The sequence below is a fragment of the Solanum stenotomum genome, chromosome 12 (assembly GCF_019186545.1).
Source record: "Solanum stenotomum isolate F172 chromosome 12, ASM1918654v1, whole genome shotgun sequence".
Classification (NCBI taxonomy): domain Eukaryota; kingdom Viridiplantae; phylum Streptophyta; class Magnoliopsida; order Solanales; family Solanaceae; genus Solanum; species Solanum stenotomum.
Genome location: NC_064293.1, coordinates 16,287,503 through 16,302,396, shown reverse-complemented (window position 1 = coordinate 16,302,396; position 14,894 = coordinate 16,287,503). Strand labels below are relative to the sequence as shown.

The 14,894-nt window shown below is 34.5% G+C and overlaps 2 protein-coding genes and 1 non-coding gene across 3 annotated transcripts; 2 read left to right on the top strand and 1 right to left on the bottom strand.

Moving 5' to 3' along the window:
* Positions 1 to 6,052: 6,052 nt before the first annotated feature.
* TRNAE-CUC (transfer RNA glutamic acid (anticodon CUC)) lies at positions 6,053 to 6,125 on the bottom strand. Its single transcript has one exon. It is a non-coding gene; the product is annotated as a tRNA-Glu (tRNA).
* A 68-nt stretch (positions 6,126 to 6,193) lies between these two features.
* LOC125846895 (protein CHAPERONE-LIKE PROTEIN OF POR1, chloroplastic) lies at positions 6,194 to 10,823 on the top strand. Its single transcript, XM_049526583.1, has 5 exons — positions 6,194 to 6,345; positions 7,867 to 8,016; positions 8,123 to 8,226; positions 9,679 to 10,123; positions 10,534 to 10,823. Exons 2-5 carry the CDS (start codon positions 7,904 to 7,906, stop codon positions 10,682 to 10,684), a joined length of 813 nt encoding a protein of 270 aa, XP_049382540.1. The 5' UTR covers positions 6,194 to 6,345; positions 7,867 to 7,903; the 3' UTR covers positions 10,685 to 10,823.
* Positions 10,824 to 12,077: 1,254 nt separating this feature from the next.
* Positions 12,078 to 14,376, top strand: LOC125846886 (fructose-bisphosphate aldolase 1, chloroplastic-like). The gene is made up of 6 exons (XM_049526572.1): positions 12,078 to 12,336; positions 12,798 to 13,067; positions 13,194 to 13,303; positions 13,394 to 13,484; positions 13,551 to 13,820; positions 13,920 to 14,376. Exons 1-6 carry the CDS (start codon positions 12,169 to 12,171, stop codon positions 14,196 to 14,198), a joined length of 1,188 nt encoding a protein of 395 aa, XP_049382529.1. The 5' UTR covers positions 12,078 to 12,168; the 3' UTR covers positions 14,199 to 14,376.
* The last annotated feature ends 518 nt before the right edge of the window (positions 14,377 to 14,894 follow it).

Here is a 14,894-nt window from a genome sequence, read left to right as displayed (position 1 = left end):
ATATTGGAGGATGTTCTTCAAATGATCAAGTATAAAATTGAGTTAGATGATAATAATATCCAAGAAGAAAATCTAGAAGAAGTTGGTGAAAATGTGATGTTGTTCCCGATATCAAGAACTCTTAAATAATTTAAATAGTTGCATCCCTAAAAATATATATGATCCAAGTCAATGGAATAATGTAGTTACAAAATTAAGAGATCTATTAGTAGAAAAGGGATCATTTAGAGTGACTGATATAAATTTCCACAAGATAAATACGTATGACATTTTTCTACAACACACTATATTCAAAAATTCGTAAACGGAGAAAAGCATGAAAGAAAATGATTAATCTACTCTACAGATTTGGATAAAAAAAATTATTTTTGTTGTAAATTATTTATCACAACTTCTATTATTTGTAATAGTAAACTATCTAGTGAAGGTAGTAATGAGTGGAGAAATCTTAGTGTTAAGCTCAAAGTCCATGAAGTAAAGAATGAACATATTATTAATAATATGAGCTCATGTATTGATTTAGAAATGAGATTGCATTAAAAAATAATTGATAAAGTTGTGCAAGAACAAATTGACAGAGATAAAATACAATGAAAAAATGTATTGTCAAGAATTATTGACGTGATCAGAACTCTAGGGAAAAATAATTTAGCATTTAGGGGAACAAATGGAAAGATCTATCAAGAAAGTAACGGTAATTTTTAAAGCCTAATTGAAATGATTAATAAATTTGATTATGCTATGCAAGAACATATTCGAAGAATAAGCATGACGAAATTCATAGTCATTACCTTGGACATAATATACAAAGTGAATTATTAAACTTATTGGCAAGTGAAGTCAAGAATAACATTATTAAAGAGATTAAAGAAACAAAATACTTCTCAAAATATTAGGGCCTCTCTTTAAGATTTGGTTTTAGGCCCCGATCTTGTTGAGTTGGCCCTGTGTCCCCCCCTGCACTATTTAATAGTGTACTTTAAAGGTATATATGTGTTCACGTGGACACGTTACTATTTGTAATGATGAAATATTTATGATGTCCACGTGGGCACATAAATACCATTAAAATACACTATTAAATAATGCAAAGAGTAAAAATACACTATTAAATAATGCAGGGGGGGTAAAAGGTCCTTTCCAAAGTTCGATATTGTTACAATAATTTCGATCAAAGTTCGGATATATTTCAGACTTTTTTTCCTTCACTAAAACTAAAACACTATATTATCTTACATACAAGATTACGTAGTAACGGACATTAATAATGTAAAGGAAGATGATATTATAACATCTTATCATTTATCATTCAATCAATTATCTTTAATTTGATTTTATAATTTATCCTTTTGCTTGCAAGAAGTGTTACTATTTGATATTTTTAGGGAATCAAATGAACATCAACCGGAGATATTAAAATTTCTAATAAATAAATAATCGTTGGTGAAGGGATAAATAAATTTTAAAAGGCTGAAAAAAGTGAACAAATATTCTAATTCTAACGTGTAGAAAGTTCAGCCCAACCTTTTGTTAAGTTCCTCATTTAAATGTATTATAAGTAATTATTAAAATAAAAAATTAATTGGAAAATGTATCATATTGGACAACAATTCAACTTATTATATATACTTGAAAGGAAAAAATATTACATAAAATTATTTAGTTTATTTGGGTGGTTTTAAAAACTCAACATACCAGAGTAATGAAATTAAATTTGAAACTACACTTTTATTCTAATCGCAGTGTCAAGAAACACATCTATTGCTTCAAGAAAAGTATTACAACTTGCAGTAAACTTGAGAATCTATTCATAGTTCATATGGAATATGAACAATTAATTTATTGTGTAGTTATCTATGTCTTTGGGATTAAAAGAGCCTCTAGTCTAGTCATATTCCTCTATAGGTCATCCGCCACATTCTTGAACCCATGTCAAAAGTTTATTAATTCTTGTCTTCTTTTCCTGGTTCACTTTGCACATCAAGGTGCAACAAAGTTTTTAAGGTCTTTATGTCCTTACAATGAAGAGATGGTAGTATAGATCTTTAAGGAATAATTTTATTGTACCTTCCATAGTTTCAGTAGAGAAAACTTGCATGAAACTCAATTAACGTGTGTTATTTAATTTGTACTAACCAATACTTATAACAATAACTTTGCAGAAACATACACAATAAAGTTTACAACATGTATTCAAAAGCAACAATTAATAACATAAGCATAAATTAATGATTGTAAAAAATCATACCATGATCTGTAACAATAGAATGAAACAGAAATGAAAAAATCGATCCCATTGAATGCAAAGTGTCCCCTTAAGGAAATTATTCCCCTCTAGTACCTGAGGTTTAAAGGAATAGATCCTCATAGGATAGAACGATTCTGTTCACTCGTGTATTGATACAAAAACAATAGTGTAGTGAGCCACTCAACAGAAGCAAAATACACGAATATTTAATTGTGCAGAAGAAGAAGTTCAGAAGTTTTGTTGTTTTAAAATAAGAGGAAATCCCTCTATTTATAGACAACAAATATTTATTGTGCCTTATCGGAAAGGTCACAACTCTTTGGAAAAGTCACAACCCTTCGGAAAGGTCACAACCTTTCATAAAAGTCACAACTTTTCATAAAAGTCGCATCTTTTCATAAAAGTCACAACTTTTCATGAAAGGGGAAGACTAATTTTGGAAATAAATAAATTAAAAGGAACTCCTTGTTTGTGGTGGTGCCACATAGGCGGGCCTAGGGTTCTCTTTTATATATGTATATGTCACGCCCCAAACTCAAAGGGTGCAACTGGCACCTAATGCCAAAACTTGAGATTGAGCCGACCCTACTTAGCCATTTTGTAATGGCACGGAGAAGCCACACATAGTTAAGAAAACAAACAAGTATATCTCGGCTTAAAAATATGCCCTTGGCCGGCAAGTCCCTTGTCAAACAACCCTATAAAGAATATAACTACTCACACGATTCATATAAAAAAATCCAGCTAGCACATAAATCATGTTTGGGCCATCGAGGCCACCATGATATCTAGGGAAATGTAAACGCTATATGGGTTGTCGAAACCACCATTATTTCTATACAAAAACGAAGAAATACTATGTATTAAGACAATAAATCAAATCATCGCCAAACTTTGGCCAACCAATAAACCAGGCTAACATGGATAATAACGTGGCAATACAATCCGACACACTAGTATGCAAGCCTCTAAGAGTAGCAAAGCTTGGTTAGAACAGGGCCCCGACATACCCAAAAACTATATACAACAAAATCCAACAAACCTTTAAACTCTGGCAGCTTCGGAGGAAAAAGGGCTAGCCAACCTACTGGAACTCAATCGTGCTGCTAGGGAGGTCTATTGAGTCGTCTGTTTGAACATGCATACATCAATGCAACCCCCCCAGGCAATGGGGCATCAGTACAAAGTAATGTACCGAGTATGAAAGGCGATAGACTAAATGAGCAAGTATCATAATATTTCAAAAGCAATCCGGTAAGGAAATCAACATTTAGATAAACATGCTAACCCACTACTGAATCTAAATAAACAAAAAAAATCAAACATCAACCTAACCAAGCCCCCATAAGCTCGGCAGGTACAAACAACATACCACCAACCTAGGCTCTCATAAGCCCAAAAGGTGACAAATCAATCTACATACCCTTATCGATAGCCCCTTGTCTTTGTAAGAAGTCACGTATCCCTTTTAGGCAAGTAGGCAACACATAGCCTTCCTTAGGCAACAACATAGCTATGTAGGCTGCACATAGCCCTCTTTTGCATCAACATAGCCCCGTAGACAACACATAGCCTTCTTTGGCGTCAAAATAGCCTCGTAGGCAACACATGCCACTTTTGGTATCAATATTGCCCCGTAGGCAACACATAGCCCTCTTAGGCAATAACATAATCCTCTTAGACAACATCATAGCCCCCGTAGGCAGTTCATAGATCAACAGCTAACCACAATAACCCCAATGGCGATAACAAACAATTCAATAGGCTAAAGGCGAGCAATTTAGCTATAAATAATATATATATAAATAGTCTCCAAGTCGTTCGTAACGTAAGATCGTTCTTAATAGATTATGAGTCCCTAAAATGAGGGTTTATAACCACTCAATCAGCAAACCACTCACAATTATATTTACAAGATCACCAACATTAACAACCCTATTATATCACTCCCAAGCTTTAAGGAAACATGTCAAACGAAGGGAATAGCCTTAACATACCTTTTTCTTTATAGTTTATGCTGAAAATACCCCTACCCGCACCAGTACAACACTAAAAAAAAAGTAAACTCAATCAATAATTAAGGATAAAAATTACTACGACAATTCGACAATCGATACAAATTCCTATTGTAAATTACTATACGAGACCTAAGGTATTCATAAACTGATAAAAAATGGTTCATACCTTTCTTTACACGCCCAGAGCACCTGAATAAACTCAAACTATTGAAAAACCCCTGCTGCCACAACTTCCACGAAGCTACACCGCATAATTCATCATGAAAACTATACCAAAACGACGAGCTCACGACATAGGGCAATTTTTGATAAAGAGCCAAGAAGAGATCATGAATACACAAGGATGATTTGAGGAAAAGTTCTCTGATTTTTATGGGTTTCTTACGAGCTGGAATGAAAAAAAAGAAGAAGATGCTATCTTATAAGGTTCCACTGACCTAGGGGACCCACTAGTCGCCTCTGTTGTGCAGTCAATATAAAAAGGTGAATATCTCTCTATTCCGATGTAGTATGAATGAACGGTTTGATGCGTTGGAAACTGACTCGTAGACCTTCGATTTGATATATTGTAGGCCCTTTAACTCTTCTTATATTGGGAGAAAACCTTTGAGACATTTGCAATAAATTTCAGAGAAATCTTTAAAAAGGGACTTGCCATAACTTTCGCCAACTTTTATTACTAAACTCGCTTAACTTCAAAAATTAAGACATGACCCTCGAGAACTTAAAATATGACCCACATAATCACTTATATATATTAATAACTCTTTGTCTTTCCACGAAGATACGACTTAAGTTAGAGTTCCGAAAAGTCGGGGTGTTACAGTATATATGATATATTAGATACAAAAACCCAAACAAGCCCGGGCACAATATATATTACTTTATTTATTTTAATTAATGTGACATGGATAGAATTAGGAGAGTCAACTAAATTATTAAATATTTTTTATTACTTTTCAAATAATATAGGTGGCAAATGTGATATTTTGTAAGCTAATCGATTTTTTTAATATATTTATTTAAATATTTAAGTTGTTAATTATTGTGATTAATGTGATATATGTGAAATTTTAGAGTTAATCAATTTTAATACATTTTTTTTTGAATTTTTTAGTTGTTAAATATTGTGATTTATGGTATTCCTAGTTAGCATAATTTTCAAATAATATATGTTTCCATGTTTTTAAATATTTTTAAAGTTGTGATTTATAGTACTTTTAACGTAATTTTCAAATAATATGTTGCTCACTCTTCCCCAACTTATGTGACACATGTGAAGTTTTGAACTCAATCAAATTTTCAGTATGTTTTTCTAAAATATTTTAAATTGTTAATATTGCAATTTATAGTACTCTTAATTCACGTAATTTTTAAATAATTTATGTTATTTCCCCTGTCCCAATTTATGTGGCACATGAGAAATTTTGAGAGTTAATCAAATTTTTAATATATTTTTAAATACTTTAAGTTGTGATTTATAGTACCTTAACGTAATTTTCAAATAATATATGTTACTTTCTTTATCATAATTTATGTGACACGTGTGAATTGCAACTTATAGTACTCTGAATTAAATTAGTATAATAATGATATAATATTTAAAAAATTGAATACTGAAATTATATGATTTACACATTTTATATAAAAATGACGTAAAAGATTTTAAAAAATAATTTTATTAAATTAATATAATAATGATATAATATTTAAAAAATTGTATACCGAAATTATAGGATTTACCCATTTTATATAAAAATGACGTAAAAGATTTTAAAAAGTAATTTTCCGTTGCCGGGACTTGAACCCGGGTCTCTCGGGTGAGAGCCGAGTATCCTAACCAACTAGACTACAACGGATTTGTTATTAAACTAAAATATTTTATAGTATAAAATTCAATAATTTTAAGAGTCAAAACCCTGCTTCGACAATAGCTGTTTCTTCCACTCCTATCCATTGGGGAACTCGAAAATCAACTTCAAAATGCCTGTCGCCTAAGGAATTGGCTGCCGTAGAGTTCACCTTTACTCAATCTACAATAACAAGAAGAAGAACCCAGCAAAACCTTCTAATCACCAGGTTCTCGTTTTGTTTTCTATGCTTATTCTTGGATGTTACCTATTCCCATTTCTTTTCTGTTTCAATTCGTTAAAATAGCTCCAAACTGTTAAAGATTCGATCTTTAGTGAATTTCGGAGAGTGGGGTTTCATTCATGAATCATGTTGTGGGAAGTGGGAACTGAGGAGGAGAGGGCAACGTTAATTTAGACTCAATTGTATTTCTGGAATGTGTTATTGACATAGGTCTGGAAAAGCTTTATATCCAATGAACTAAATAAAAATTGAGTAACTGAAGTAAGAAATAGCAGACCAGGTACCAACTGCTCAGTAGCACTAGTCAGTTGGCATGGTTTTTGAAAAAGATGTAATTGGAGAACTGTCAAAAGGGATGAACAAGTTCAGTTATCAGACCGGTGAGGTCCATTAGAACAAAACGAATAAACTTCATGAGTGTACAAGGATCAGAGTGCCACATGTTTTAGTATGGATTTGTAAAAAAGGAAAGACAATAATGAATTTGGTTTGCTGAATGGACATACAAGATGATTGTATCATGTTTCACATTTCTTCTGGCACTGAAAAGAAACAGCAGGGGGAATTTACGTAAGAGAAAGAGCTTATTTGGTGGAGTCCTATCCCCCGGAGGATTAAATAGCACTTCTTTGTGGCTATGAGCGAGAGCTCGTTGCGCCTTCTTTTTCTGTGATCGGTTCTTGAGCATGTTGGTGTCTGAAAGAGCTACTTGAAAGCTTTACAAACAAGCAAAAATATACTATCTATTCTATTTTTCTTGGTATAGTAAAGGAATTTTCCCTTACTAGTAAAGTGGTAAGGTAGGATGCTATTTGATGAAGAAAACAAAATTTAGGGAAGTAGTTTATGTAGCTCAGCTGATTAGAGCAAAAATCATTTTCAGTGATTCGAATTAGCTACAGTCTGATAATAGGAAATACTGATATTAAGTTGACTTCTAACTTAATGGTGCATATGGTTACTATTCTTGAAACATCATTTATTTATTTACTTCCGTGACATCTAATGTCACTGTATCCATTGGAGTGGTAATCCAAGTTACAGTTCTACTTCTTCCCTAGCTGTCATATGGTTGATGCCTTTTGGAATGGTCTTGCTGCTGTTGTCACAGTGCTCTCATATATCTAACTGTTATAGTTAGTATAAGCTGCTGAATAAAGTGTAGTATAAGTACAGGTTGACAAATTGCGGGTTACCTGTATGTGAACTATGTATTTGACTGCTTTCCCACAATCCCTATCTTCTTCCTTTTCTTTCCCTTCCTGCATGTGCTTCTGGCTGTTGGAATTTCACGCTAATGCTTCATTACATAATTCTGATTCAAGTGTTGGACTTTCTTCTTCAGTATGCAACATTAAAAGTTATTCTTTTTCTTAGTAAGATTTGATTCTTTGCACAGAATCTGCTTCGAACTTTTTAATGTCTTACATGAATTACTATCAGACTCCTACAGAACATTTGTTTTAGTTGGGTCTTCTGATTTCTTCTGACTCAAATTATTTGCAGTTTCTCAGTTCGTCAACAAATACTAAGGTGGGCTACAATGGCAACATCAGGAGTAGCTGCTAGTCCCATAAAATACTGTCTCCAGTTACCTGTACAATGTCCAGGGTTGCGTGAGAAGAGAGTTTCAGTTTCTAACTTAGGGAGATCAAGGTGCATGCTCTATCAAATGTGACTTAGTGTTTACTTTTTCTTGGAGTTCACTCAAATGGTAGAAAGTTCCTGATTGATCGTTTTCATTTCTGTATTCATCATGTAGAAGTCATTGTACTGTTTCTACACAGAAGTATCACCCAAGAAGAATGCCTTTAGTGAAGTGTGCAATGGAAGCTTCTTTTGGTGGTTCTACAGATGACTCTGCTGGTAATTTTAACGGCTTTTTTCTTAATTTAGCTTCTTTACATATGCAGAAGTCATGCCTGAATTACATGGTCGTTGAGATGCATATGGACTCCTTTTCAAGAGGTTGATGATTGTGGCATTTCTTTTTTTTTTTTTTTTTTGAGAAGGTAACAAATTGTATTATAAACCAGTACTTAGGTAGTACTGAAAACCCCTTTACAAAAAGTATGAAAATGTAAGAACAAAAACAGCAAGCCTAGCATGATTCTAATACTTCTAGGATTGCTTCTGCATCTATAGGGGAACTCCTTGTACCCCAAAAAGATAATAACAAAATACAATCTTTTTTGATAATTTGTATGGATCTGCTTCTATCCTCTAAGCTTCTAGCATTCCTTTTTCTCCAAATGGTCCACCCGATGCATGCTGGAATGCTCCTTCAATAACTTCTGTTCTTTGCCCCAATTCCTGCTTCCTCCCAACTTGAGAGAGTGTCAACAATCTTGCTAGGCATTGTGCATTTCTTCTTCTTTTCGCCATTCCTTTGGATATCTATTCTGTTGAAAGATGTAATGTGAGCAAAATAAGGTGTCCATTGCCTCTCTACCCCACAAAAGTAGGGGTAAGTTCTGCATACACCCCCAAACTCCACATCAATTCGTTATGTATGGATGATGAGATTCCATTGATATAGAACCAATTCCAATAGACTTATTGGAAGTTCCCATTGGCGTGCATCCACTAGGAATTGAACCTACAAATTCGCCAATTATGAGGTGGGTGCTTTGACCATTCAACCATGGATGCTTCACGGTGATCCTCGTACATGGTGAATAACCAAATTCCACTTGCAATGAAATCTTTAGGACAAATCAATGCAATTTAGGAGGAATCAATGAGAGGACATCAATTCAAATCCTGGATTTTCGAATTCAGAGAGATCAAGAATTCTCACCATTTCTTAGATTCATGGACCCAGTTTAGTTTAGTGGGAAACAAGTCCTCCATTTCTTGAATATGTTTGCCTCTTTCTATTTCTTTTGTTTTTTGGTGGGTTCATCAAATTTAATCACATATAGCAGATTGAGATACTGCATTACTGCAAGGATGATGCATTATAGCAATAGATTTAGTAGTATGTGGAAGATACATAAATATTGAAGATTTCTATTCTAGATGACATTCAGAATTAACATAAATCCTGTGGTTATAGACTGACACCTTCAGAGAGTGTAATGTGTCACAATAAATGACCTTTGCTCCTTGAGTTGGTTCTGAAAGGAGTTCTTTGGCTGAGGCAAACATCGTCTGTCAATATCAGAAAGAAATATCTGCCTTTTTTCTTTTTTTGTGCAGAAAAAGACATTGCCAATTATAACTTCTTATGGTCTACATGTGAATATGCACAAAATATGCGGGTAGTTGCTCTTGTTGATGCATTCTCCTCTCTGTGTGTTGTTTCTTCAAGCGCAGCTATCTTTCCGAGAATCAATGTGAAGGACCCATACAAACGACTTGGAATTAATAAGGAAGCTTCCGAGGGTGAAATCCAAGCTGCCAGGAACTTCCTAATACAAAGATATGCGGGTCATAAACCAAGTGTGGATGCAATTGAAGCTGCCCATGATAAAATAATAATGCAGAAATTCTATGATAGAAAGAACCCAAAAGTTGACATTAAAAAGAAAGTCAGGGAAATGAAACAATCTCGCGTTGTGCAGGCTGTCACTAGCAGGTTTAGGACACCAGCTACAAAGTTCATCGTGAAAACTTCCATTGCTTTCATAGTCCTTGGAGCTCTCACAGTTCTGTTTCCTACTGAAGAAGGTCCAACCCTTCAAGTTGCCATTTCCCTGATCACTGCCATATATTTCATTCATGATCGGTTAAAGAACAAACTTCGAGCTTTTCTATACGGGTATGCTTCTTAATTGTCTTCTGACCTTACTGTTGTCTTTTTAATATGGTCATTACTATCTGCACAGTTGACCTAATACTCCATGACTAACAAAGAAAACTGTCTTGAGACCTATGTTACATACATGGACACAAATTTTGCCACGATGTACACATGTTAAATGTATCTGGGAATGGTATAAATTCTTCAAAATACGCTAGATACCTGCAAAAAATTGAAGAGAGTTGATTTTCTTTATTATTACATTGAATACTGGCATCAGAGATGATGTATTGCTTAGTAAAACTCATAATTAATTGTCGACGCCAAAGTTAGCCATGGAATTGAGTCTTAGTTTTCGAATTCCTAGACTTCTTTGTTATATTTGATAGTTAAGGTGTTCTCATTTTTATTGCTAAATTGTGGTGCAGAGCTGGTGCTTTTATTTTCTCTTGGCTTCTAGGGACATTCTTGATGGTGTCTGTGGTTCCTCCCATATTTAAAGGGCCAAGGAGTTTGGAGGTGACAACTTCATTGATTACGTATGTACTTTTGTGGGTTTCTTCCACGTATCTCATATAAAACGGTTTCATCATCTCAATTTTGTTAGAGAAGTGCCATGATTGTTGGTTGTAACCGCATGTATTACTAAGATCTAGTGAGATTTTTGATTCAAGAAATTGTAGATTTATGAAATGAAACGTTCTTCTTTGCTTAGAAATTGGCGATTCTTCAGGCAAAATGGTGCCTACTTATTCTGAGGCCTAAGAGTAATTCTCAAGATTGCTGTTCTAGCTAAAATGTTTGGTTCTGTTCACTTGCCATTTGAGTGTTTTGTTACTTCTGATACCACACCAATTAAGCAAATTAATGTTATGGTTGTGCAAGAATTGCAATCTTCTTGTGAGTGTGATGGGTGTGCGTGCATAAGCTCAATCTCAGCTCTAGCAGTTAAGTAATAACCAAAGAAAAGGAAATATGTTCAGTGGCTCAAGAATGATGACATTATTTGTGAAATATTTCATGGGCCACTATTCAATTCCAGCCACTAACCTGACACTTGTTTGATGTGCTCACCTTTTCTTGATTAGAGTGGTATACTATTTTAGTTAGTTCAATGATCTTCAGATATTAGATGATTAAACCAAAATAAAAAATTTAAAAATTCTGGTTATGAAATGGTGATTATTTTTTCTTCCAGATGTTACAAGCAAAAGAGGTATAAATTCTTATGTCTGGTTTATTACCAAATTGCTTTTTGCCATGTTGAAATCCAAGAACCCAAGGAATTTGACGCCCCTTTTCTCACCGTCAAGTCAAGTGGTTGAACACCCCCTCTCTACGAAGCAAAACGCCATCGGAAGGTACTGCATTGTCTAAATAAAATGAATTAGGTAATAGGTAGGACCTGCGAATCTCTCATCACATCAACCTCTCTCTGTAAGGTTGTTAATCTTTCTCTTCCAATGAAACAAAGTATTTTTTGTTTTGGTTTTGGGTACAAAAATAAAACAAAGATATAGGCATTTACAATCGACCACCCATTTTTTTCTGACAAAGAAAAAACCTATAATTATAAAATAAAAATAAAAATGAATCTATGGACGCATTGGTTTGTTCCCAAATTTATTAGCTTTATTTATTTGGTTCCACTGATAATTTTTACTCAGTGCAACTTATTTTTAGTTTATAATATCACTAACCGTTAAATCGATATAACGATTCATAAATCAATAATCAATATCTTAATGATATGCCGTCTTTTCCACTAGTATGGATTGGTGTGAACCAAGCGTAAGTAGTTTCTCATCACCATTTTCTCCAATCATCCATATTTTAATTTGATGAAAAAATATTTTTAACCACAAAACCACATATTCCAGGTCAGCAAGCCACTTGTTGATTGGCCAGTGTATTATGGCCTCAAATGGCATATCTCATGGTACTATATATATGTATTGAGCATGGGATGGGACTCTACTTGTATTTATAAACACACAAAAAGCAAACAACTAAAAAGATAACAAACTTGTAGCTGAGGAGAGAAAGATAAGAAAAGAAGAGAAATGGCATCAGCATCTCTCCTCAAAACATCACCAGTCATTAACAAAACTGACTTCATAAAAGGTCAGGCACTCCGCCAGCCATCCGTCTCCGTCTCCGTTGTCCGCTCCCACCCTTCTGGACTCACTGTCCGTGCCAGCTCTTACGCTGATGAGCTCATCAAAACCGCGGTACGTACCTACATGCTATCAGTGTATTTTAACATGTTATAGCACGTATAGTTACTTACTACTATGCTCTAATTAATATTATCATTTTATCAAATTTCTATTACTCCTGTCAAACAATAAAGCATGCTATGGTTACATGTACTATCAAGTGGCACATAACTTAGTTCACCACTAAAAACAAAGGTTTTTCCCTCCTCGAGTCGGTGAGAAATTTGTGTTATAGAACATGATTTTTTCAATCGAATCAGCTCAGTGGTAAAATGCATGATGAGAAACAAAACAAATTCTCATTGAAATAGTCAGAATTTTGTTTTTTTCTGTAATGAAAACATTACTATCTTCTTTTTTCTCACTGATTCAATCAAAATATCTGTGAACTGAACATTTTTCAATGGGAAGATAGTGATTTTTTAGTAGTGGTTGAACTGAAGCATTTAGCTGATGATATAAACAAATTGTAGAAAACTGTTGCATCTCCTGGTCGTGGAATTTTGGCTATGGATGAGTCGAATGCTACCTGTGGGAAGCGTTTAGATTCAATCGGACTAGAGAACACCGAAGCTAATCGCCAAGCATACAGAACCCTTCTTGTTTCAGCTCCAGGACTTGGTAACTACATTTCAGGTGCCATCCTTTTTGAGGAGACACTTTACCAGTCCACTGTTGATGGAAAGAAAATTGTTGATGTACTTCTTGAGCAGAACATTGTTCCTGGAATTAAGGTTGACAAGGTAAAAAAACATCATCATCATCATCATCACTACTATATATGCACACTTAGTTGATTTAATTAGTTAATTAAGTTTTCATGTTTAACAAGTTTTAATTAGTTATGATTCATTTAATGATAACTACAGGGTTTAGTTCCTTTGGCTGGTTCAAACAATGAATCTTGGTGCCAAGGTCTTGATGGCCTTGCCTCGCGCTCTGCTGCTTACTACCAACAAGGCGCTCGTTTTGCTAAATGGTAGCATATCATTCTACTCTCTTGTATATAAATTTTACCTCAATGAAGAAGCAAATGCTTAATTTTATTTAATCATTACGCATCTTACAGGCGTACTGTGGTGAGTATTCCCAATGGTCCTTCTGCACTTGCAGTTAAGGAAGCAGCCTGGGGTCTCGCTCGCTATGCTGCAATTTCTCAGGTAGGCAATGATGTCTCTATTTGTTTGGGGTTGTCAACATGATTAACAGAGAAATTATTATTGTAGGACAATGGGTTGGTACCAATCGTTGAGCCAGAGATTTTGCTTGATGGTGAACACAATATCAATAGGACCTTTGAGGTTGCTCAACAGGTGTGGGCTGAAGTTTTCTTCTACCTGGCGGAAAACAATGTCATGTTTGAAGGTATCCTGTTGAAGCCTAGCATGGTCACCCCCGGAGCAGAATGCAAGGAGAGGGCCACCCCAGAACAAGTTGCTGATTATACCCTCAAGCTCCTCCAACGAAGAATTCCCCCTGCTGTCCCTGGAATCATGGCAAGTACCTAAAAAAGTCGTATTTACATAACAAGTTTTTTAACTTATATACACTGAGAACTAACTATTTAATTATTGATGATGGTTTGCTATGTACAGTTCTTGTCTGGTGGACAATCTGAAGTGGAAGCTACTCTTAACTTGAACGCGATGAACCAATCTCCCAACCCATGGCACGTATCGTTCTCATATGCAAGAGCCCTTCAGAACACATGCCTCAAGACATGGGGTGGAAGACCAGAAAATGTTCACGCAGCTCAGGAAGCTTTGCTTACTAGAGCAAGTGCCAACTCTCTCGCGCAACTAGGCAAATACACCGGTGAAGGTGAGTCTGAGGAGGCCAAGAAGGGAATGTTTGTGAAAGGATATGTCTACTGAGATATTAGAAAGTATGTACTACTACTACACGTTTTCATGATCGAATTTGCGGTGCATAAAAGCTTATAGCTAGCTCCTCAAGAATATTGTCTTTGTTCATATAACATGTACCTTTAGCAATTATTGACATTCATGCTGCTCAGTTTCAGTTTTATGCTATTCATTGAATTCTTCTACAGATTAAGAAGCAGTGTGCCAAATGCCATAAAATCAATTTCTCTGGCGCATATATATTTGTAAACACATTATGTGCCTATCTATGTTTTACGACTTCACTGATAGTAGCTTAATTACCGCTAAATATTTTTTTTTACAAACAATTAGCACTCTTTATAAATTAACTAACATTCGTTAAGGCTTTAGCAAAGCAACTATGAGATTAACCTATGTATTACTATTATTTGTACTTCTTATCAACTTTATTCACTTGATTAAAGCTTATAGATATTAATAAATTTCCTCGATAATCCAAGAAAATTATAACCACCTCAATAAAAGATAAAGACTAATTATAAGATGGTAAAATTCTTTTCTCAATGTAGGGAAAAGAAAAAAAGTAATTTCGACTCTTTGCTTTTGACCTTCTTTTAGGAATGAATATACTTAGAATAAGATTTATTTCACATTCTAAGAGTTTTTGTGTTTAACCTTGCATCTCCAAGTTTAATTAAAGTAAGCATAATATTTAAATGTGCC